We start from the raw sequence: 8,258 nt of genomic DNA on the forward strand, positions 1-8,258 counted from the left end.
TTTCAGATGAAGTCTTATGCTGTTGCCCAGGCTAAAGTGCAATGGTGTGATCCTGGCTCACTGCAATCTCTGCCTTCCAGCTTCAAGTGATTCTCCTGCCTCAGCCTCCCAAGTAGCTGGAACTACAGGCACCCAACACCACGCCTGGCTAATTTTTGTGTTTTTAGTAGAGATGGGCTTTTACCATGTTGGCCAGGCTTGTCTCAAACTCCTGACCTCAAGTGATCTGCCTGCCTCAGCCTCCCAAAGTGCTGGGATTATAGGCATAAGCCACCCTGTCCTATTGCTTTAAAGAGCCCGGCCCTATCTCATTGCTTTAGAACCCCAAATTCTCCCCAAAACAGATGGAATTTATACTTAGTATACTCTCATACCCTCCAGGTATGTAGTCTCTAGCCTAGCATGGCCATGAATCCTCTGGCCTTGGGAGAGAGCTTCACTACTATAAGAGGTAGTGTTTCCTTTGGCTCTCCCTGCAGTGTCCACAGTGGCTCTACACATTAAGGATTCTCTGTAAATGGTCATACTGGCTGCCTAATTACTTAGCAGTTCTCACAGCATGGAGTAGAGCCTTTATATTAATAGTCTAATATGCTGGAGCCACGGGCTCAGGGCTATTGTTAGATAATAATACGACATAGCAGAAATTGCCACAAAGAACAGCCTCTGGTGCTGAATTTGTTCATTTTCTTTCAGTAAATGCTAATTTCAGTATCTGTCTTGGTCACTGAACAACATTAGGAAATAACACCAACAAAGTATATGCCCAGAAGAGACAGAGTCACAATCATATTTCCCTAGGACCACCAGAGTGGCCCAGCATCCAACTGTGAAAGGTAAATCCACAACAGTAGGTCACCTTGATAACACTAGTAGATTATTCTGAAATTTTGTATGAAATTATAAAATGTACTTTTTCCCATTCAAGTTGTGACTCAAAAGATGTCTCAGAGAGGGTAGAATTCCAAAACAAAACCTAGGCTGTTAGGATACCCACAGATACTGCCGAGTCTATACCCTCCCTCTGCAGCAGACTGCCCAGTAATCAGTGATGCTCCCCAGCCCACAGGCAGGCCAGTCACCTTTCATTCCACCAGAGAAGCCTCTCCAGTTGGCAAAGACCATCAGAGGCAGCCCTTCCCGGTTGAAGTCCTTGATGGCCTGATATGTCTTAAATGCAGAGTCTGGGAACCAAACCTGGCCAGCCTGCTGGATTATCTATTGGGAAAAGCCAAAGAAGACACAATTAACAACACAGCTCCAGGGGGAAATCTCTTCAAGGTGAACAAGATTTTACTTATTAAAACTGAAAACTAATAATCAAACCAACAAAAACCATTGTTCATCAAGATCATGATGTTTGGAGTAAAAAAAGAAAGGATCTTGGATCTTTGACCTTGTCAAATACTATTCTTTTTAAGTTCTGCTTATAACAACTCTTTAGTCAAAAGGAAGAATGTAGTCTTAAGAACCCTTGTTCGAGGTTTCTCAAAAGCAATTTTAAATGGCTCCATTATGCTACTCCTTAAAGCAAGTCAACTGTATGAGGTCTCCCAGTCCTTTTACCTTTGTGCTTAGTATAGCATTTTCCTGTACTGTGGCTAATCAATAGATGCTTGATGTCACACTGCTGAACAGCCTCCTCCCTGGCCTCCCTGACCCTTCACTTTCTGAATGGTGTCAGGATGTGAAAATATAATCCATTAAAAAAAAAAATGGTGCCAGGCGCAGTGGCTCATCCCAGCACTTGGGAGGCCAAGGCAGAAGGATCCCTTGGGTCCAAGAGTGGGAGACGAGCCAGAACAACATAGTGAGACCTCGTCTCTACAAAAAAAAAAAAAAAAAAAAGCCAAGTGTGGTGATGTGCACCTGTAGTCCCAGCTACTCAGGAGGCTGAGGCTGGAGGATCGCTTAAGCCCAGGAGGTCAAACCTGCAGTGAGCCAAAATCACACCACTGCACTCCAGCCTGGGCCACGGACCATGTCTCAAAAACAAAAACAAAACAAAACAGAAAAACAAAGGGCTGTGGTGTTCACAGTTGGCATTAGGGCAGACTTCACCATTAACTCTAATTGTAGCTCTTCCACGTGCATACTCAGAGAATCGGGGACCAAAGAGCTTTCAGTATTATCTCAGCTGCCTTTCTGTAAGACCATCTCCCCAACAAAAGTATACTGTTTCTAGCATCAACAAGACCACTGTAAAGACTTATTTAATTTTTCAGGCAGAATTTAGCTTCTAGTCCATCTAGAGTCATCTTAAAAGTGAGCACATGATGTTCTAAAATCATTCAAGGCTGCTAATGCCCTTCCCTCTAAAACTGATGGTTTGCAATGCTCCTGCTATATATATATCCACAGGCACTACGAAGGGAAAAACCCTCCAAGCACAGGCTCACAGTACACTTGAGGTGACCTACCTTGGCTTCAGAATCCAGGTTTGCTGGATCAGCTGGGATACTTAGTTCTACTGTTCGGGTTTCTACAGCAACAACTCCCACAGGTATTCCTCCTAGCCTGATAAAAAATGAGCCACATAAGAACCCAATGTATGTCAACATTATAGCTAGCCATTTGTTTTCCAATCCCACATCAAGACATTGGGGAAGAAACTAGAAACACACAGAGAGAGCATGGGGAATCTGATTCTTCTACAAGTTAAATGTGACACTCTACAGATTTGATATTTACTCTCTAAATATGGTGGGAAACCACACTCAGAATCTCTCCTATTCTGAAATGTCCCGACACAAGATAAATTCAAACCAGGGGCTGTTCTAGGGGAGCCTCTGCATTTAGACTCAACAGCCTAGCATATACACATATCCCTACCTCTGTGGCTGCCAAATGAAATTTCTCAGTTCACTCCAGAGCATTTCCTTGGTGAAGATGGTAGAAAATGGTCTGAAAGGTGGTAGGAATCTGAGACTTTCAATAACTTTTAATGAGTTCTGACCTTGCTGAAATGGAGCTGTAGTTTTCTATGGAATATTAACAATGTGGTTCCAGATAAGATTTGAGGGTAAAATAGGTCATACTACTGGGCATATGGATAGGGTGTATGTGGGCATGTTATGAGGATGATGAAAAATACATGCCTAGAGTAGGGAAGTGGATCAACAAGCCCTTAACTTTCTCCTTCATCGGAAAAGAGCAATGGGACAAGGAAAATTTTTAGTAGTAATCATGGTGAAATCTATATTAGAAGTATATATTTAATCTCAAAGCTAGGTTAATTTTAAAAACTGTGTAGGAGCTCAAAGCCTCTGCACCTATACTCCATGATGACCTCCCAATTCGGTCCTCAAAAAGATTTTCTAGGAAAAATCAGAGAGCAAGACAAAGTATAGGGTGAATCTTTACCCTGGAAAATGTGATTCAGTCTTCATTCTCACTGTTGCATTCCTTGGGGTTGGGACTGGGACGGGTTATAGTCTTTCATTCCCCACACCATCTCCATAACAAACTTTTCCATGAAGGATGGCCTTTGGTTGTTAAATTGGCTAGTGAAAATGGATTCCTGTCATCACAAGAGGCCTGACAAGGGCCTGAGTGGAGACCACCCACCCCCTTGTCACTTGCCTGCACTGAATCAGAATCAAAAGCCCTCTAGACAACAAGACAACGAGCAGGAGGTACACAGGAGGGTTTAGAAATATTTCTGTTCACAATGATTAACAATCCAACTGGAAACTTGTAATTGCAAAAGCCACCCTAAATCGGTAACTTATAACTTATATATTAGGGCCCATGTGACCTAATAAAGAACATCTTTATCCGAGTATTACAGTTATTTATTGAACTTGAAAACAGCTCAGAACAACTTCTGTTTTCTATTATACTTCATATAAATTTTATCAGGCTAGCACATGAAGATGCTACATCTTGTTTTATAGTGTGTCCCTGGACAAGGTGCCATGGAATAATAAAAGACAATTTACAGCCAATAGCACACATATTCCAAACATACATACCAAAGATGAGTTTTGGCAGCACTTACAGTAACAATCCCAGAAGAATACATTTATATTTATTTCTTGAAATGCCATTGCTTTTGAAAGAAGCTAGAGCTCCATTTGTGTTTTATATACTTGTGAGCATGTGTATGTGTTTGGAGTAAGAAGTCCAGAACTTGTCAGATGGAAAGAAAGGAGGAAGTCAGAGTGAGTGTTGCAATACACAATGGCAGAGCTAACCAAAGCCAAGCTTGACTGATCTTGGTCGCAAACCAATCCCTATTTTTCTAATCAAAAGTGTGAAGTATTATTCTCTTATTTCCAATGGGAGGCTCTTAAAGAACTTAACAAATGTTTGGCTTTCTGAGATTTAAAATCTGTCATTTTTCTTCAGACAGGAAAACTGAAGCAGAATAGATGAGACAAATCTCAAAAAAGTTGGTCTTAGCGTGCTACGAGAAATCGCTCTAACGAGCTGATACAGGTGCTGAATATCAGCATTCTCACTCCAGTGCATCTCCTACTTCCAGCTCCCCAGTAGGAATTTTACCAGGCACAGAGAATACTTCTCACTGGGACCGAGAAGCCTGGGGTAAGAAAAAAGACCTGAGACTTGAAAGAAAATGGACAGGTAGGCTCTGGGACATTCAGTCTGAGCTGACTCCAGGCTAGACTGAATGACTCTGGGAGAGTCAGTCTGAGCTGACTCCAGGCCAGACTGACTCCAGCTGACTCTGAATCCTATTCAGAGTCACAGAGGAAGACCCTGTCTGTGGGATTTGCCCTCTGATGGCTCCTTGTCACAGGCAGCATGAGGCGCGCTGACCTGCTGTACTGAGAACCACAGAGCCTAGAATTATTTTCAAGGCTAGAAGCTAAATCTCAACCCAATGTGGCATGTTTGAGAATCTTGAGCAGGTGCCACTTTTCACTAAGATAAGGAAAACTGATTGCCCCCACAGGAAGGTGAGCTCCAGATGCGGCCCCTCAATAGCAGGTCTCTGCAGTGCAGAGGTAGATTAAGATCAGTCGTGGCAGGTGCTCGTTATAGCTCGTTATAGCCAGCGCTACAGATTATTTTGCGCAGAGCTTGAGGTTGAGTGAAGCACTTCTTAGAATAGGTATTAAAATTTTTTTTCTTTTTTTTTTTTTTTTTGTGATGGAGTTTCGCTCTTGTTACCCAGGCTGGAGTGCAATGGCGCGATCTCGGCTCACCGCAACCTCTGCCTCCCGGGTTCAGGCAATTCTCCTGCCGCAGCCTCCTGAGTAGCTGGGATTACAGGCACGCGCCACCATGCCCAGCTAATTTTTTGTATTTTTAGTAGAGACGGGGTTTCACCATGTTGACCAGGATGGTCTCGATCTCTTGACCTCGTGATCCACCCGCCTCGGCCTCCCACAGTGCTGGGATTACAGGCTTGAGCCACCGCGCCCGGCCCAGGTATTAAAATTTAATAGAAACTTCAATTTCCCAATTGACACATATAGGTATCTTAGCAACTTATCGAGCTTATTTTACTCACTCCTGTTTCAGGTAAACTTTTTTTGGGGGGGAAGGAGGCAATTCAAATCTGATTATAATCCAATATAGTACATTTGTCACTTAAATAATCTCAGTGCCACGAAGAACTTCTCTTCAGTTACATATAAAAGCAGATAAGTCTCTGATTCGCTTGTCACCTATTCCTGAAAGAAAACGGTCTTTGGGAGAGGGAAAGTCATTGGTGGGCCCTGGCTATTGTAGTTGGGCTTTAGAGCTCCCAAGAATGTTTCTTGAAGCATTATAAAAAGGAAAATGTCAAAATTTGCCTTCAGATGAAATGCATCATTTGAGTGACACAGAAAATGGCAACTGAGAGCTAGCATTCTAGTTATTCTGCCGTGGGCATGGCTATAATCCAGTGTTCTTAGAAAGTTCAGACAAAGAGAACATTATTGGTCTACAGCCATATAGCCATGACTCTTTCCTTATTTTTAGTCAGGAGGAAAAAGGGCTGCCAAAACACAAGAGCTCTTACCTGGCTCTACCAACCACCACAGTCTGTGCCCAGGGCTGCATAATCTCTGAGAAAGATCCATAGTCAAAAAAGCCACTCAACCATTGACCTTTTTGGGCTACAGAAAGGAAAGAAAGAAAACAGAGAATAAGGACCGTTAATCCATTGACAGTGTACTGGAACTGACAAATTTAAGGTGGTTTGGGGGATTCTTTGGGGGGAGTTTGTTGTTTTTAACCATATTATAATAGATGGAAGCATTAGGCAGCTGAATGTTCATCTGTCTTCAGACATCATCTCCTATTTCATTTGCTAGTCTGCATAAAAAGAATCATTTATCAGCAAAAGCATCATTTATTGTTAAGTGATGGGGTTCAGCTAGCAGAGAGAGTTTACATGCTTTTAAATAAATAACTTGACTTTTTGGAAGACACTACAAACATTTGTCAAAAGGCAGTCAAGTCATTAAAGATATTTTCAAAATGTCTATTTCTATTTTAAAACTTGCCTTACAATTCTGTTTGATTCCACTGACTTTCTTTTAACCAAAGGCCGAAAACAGCCAAATAATAAGTATTAATTATCAGATAAGAATCCAAATGTGGAGGGAAAAATAGGGACTCAGTTTCTCTGCTACAAAAGCAACAAGATGTATCTACTTTATTAAACAGCTGATAAAGTATAATCTTTCTACAAAAAAGGGTCACATATTCTTGACAGATAGTAAAAATACAATGGTTAAGATGCACATACTTAATGCCATTAATGTTCCTTGCACATAGAATTTCCTTCACTGGCAAGACCCAAAACTTTCAACATGTTAAAGAAAAAACTTTTGTTCCACAGGTATGAATGTTTGACCAAAGCCCCATAAAAGCTTCTGCAAATAACTGTTTCCTAGTTTGCCCTGTCAGCTCACGGTTTTCAGTGATTCTTCTAATTTGAACATGGCCCTCCACCCTCTAAAAACCCAAGTCCAAAACCAATTAAAAGTGGAGATCTGAGCAAGCTAACCTCTGCTGACTTAAACAGGATGGAGAGTGTTTTATCAAGACTAAACTTGTAATTACTGTGTTCTACATTCCTTGCCTCTATGGCCCCAGTGTAAAATGTGATCATCCATTTCAAAATTATCTCTCCATCGTGAGCCCAAAGCCGATAGTTTAGATTCTGGTCTCGTGTTGGGCGTCAGTTTGAAGAATATCACAGCACTATCTCCTCTAATAAATGACTTTAACTTTTCACCTAGAAGATATCTGCTTTAACTTATCACAGGGAATCATCTGCTTTCTTTAACGCTTCCACTAAATTAAAATCTGAAGTCACTCGATTTGGGAGCGAGTGTTAGCTGCACATAGACAGCAGGATGAATTACTAGGGAGACGATGAAAAAATATTATCCAAAAAACAGAAAACTTAGTTTATCACAAATTTCATTTTATTCTGTAGATCTCATTAATAATGGCCAGGATAACGCCCACCTATACACACATACCTCTGTTCACCCATGAAAGAGGGGCTCAAATTTTGATGAAAGTTATAAACCAAATTTCTAGGTTCATCAGAATACTGAATTTTAGCTTTATATTCTTGGATCATTTTCTAATTCTTACTTCAATAACAGGGATTTGGAACTACAGAATTAACTTCAAGATGGAAACATTTTCTTCTTTAAAAACCCTCCTGCTAGGGGTGGGAGGAGTCACTGACTATTACAGTTGTGCTTCACAGTCCCCAAAGAGTAGCTCCTACCTACATCTGATGCAGAACTTAGCAGGCTAAGATGGCTCCCCATATTTCCCAAGAAAACACTCACTGAGTCTTATTCCAAATTCTAGAAGTAAAGAGGCTCATTTCATTCCCAGAAAAGTCCTGCATTTTAAGACTGATAGGTGGCTGGGTGTGGTGGCTCACACCTGTAATCCCAGCACTTTGGGAGGCCAAGGTGGGCAGATCACGAGGTCAACAGATGAAGACCATCCTGGGTAACATGGTGAAACCCAGTCTCTCAAAAAATATAAAAATCAGCCGGGTGTGGTGGCACGCCTATAGTCCCAGCTACTCTGGAGGCTGAGGCAGGAGAATCACTTTAGCCCAGGAGGCAGAGGTTGCATGAGCCGACACTGCGCCACTGCACTCCAGCCTGGCAACAGAGAGACACTCCGTATCAAAACAAAACAAAACAAAAACACTGACAGGTAATCTTAGGCTCACAGTTTTTATCATAACCATGGTACGAAAAGAAGGGGGAGAGGGAGGCGGAGTTTGCAGTGAACTGAGATCACGCATTGCACTCCAGCCTAGG

At 41.9% G+C, this 8,258-nt stretch overlaps 1 protein-coding gene across 8 annotated transcripts in view; it reads right to left on the reverse strand.

Annotated features, from left to right (window-relative positions):
- Positions 1 to 8,258, reverse strand: part of ACACA (acetyl-CoA carboxylase alpha) — a 324,534-nt gene that overhangs the window by 34,472 nt on the left and 281,804 nt on the right. For all 8 annotated transcript variants that reach the window (XM_017539866.2, XM_037742496.1, XM_037742495.1 and 5 more), the window contains 3 exons: positions 5,975 to 6,071; positions 2,421 to 2,517; positions 1,083 to 1,218 (listed from right to left, as the gene is read on the reverse strand). In XM_017539866.2, coding sequence (XP_017395355.1) covers positions 1,083 to 1,218; positions 2,421 to 2,517; positions 5,975 to 6,071 — 330 coding nt within the window. The remainder of the gene's footprint in view (positions 1 to 1,082; positions 1,219 to 2,420; positions 2,518 to 5,974; positions 6,072 to 8,258) is intronic.

The sequence above is a fragment of the Cebus imitator genome, unplaced genomic scaffold, assembly GCF_001604975.1.
Source record: "Cebus imitator isolate Cc_AM_T3 unplaced genomic scaffold, Cebus_imitator-1.0 Scaffold121, whole genome shotgun sequence".
In the NCBI taxonomy this organism is placed as follows: domain Eukaryota; kingdom Metazoa; phylum Chordata; class Mammalia; order Primates; family Cebidae; genus Cebus; species Cebus imitator.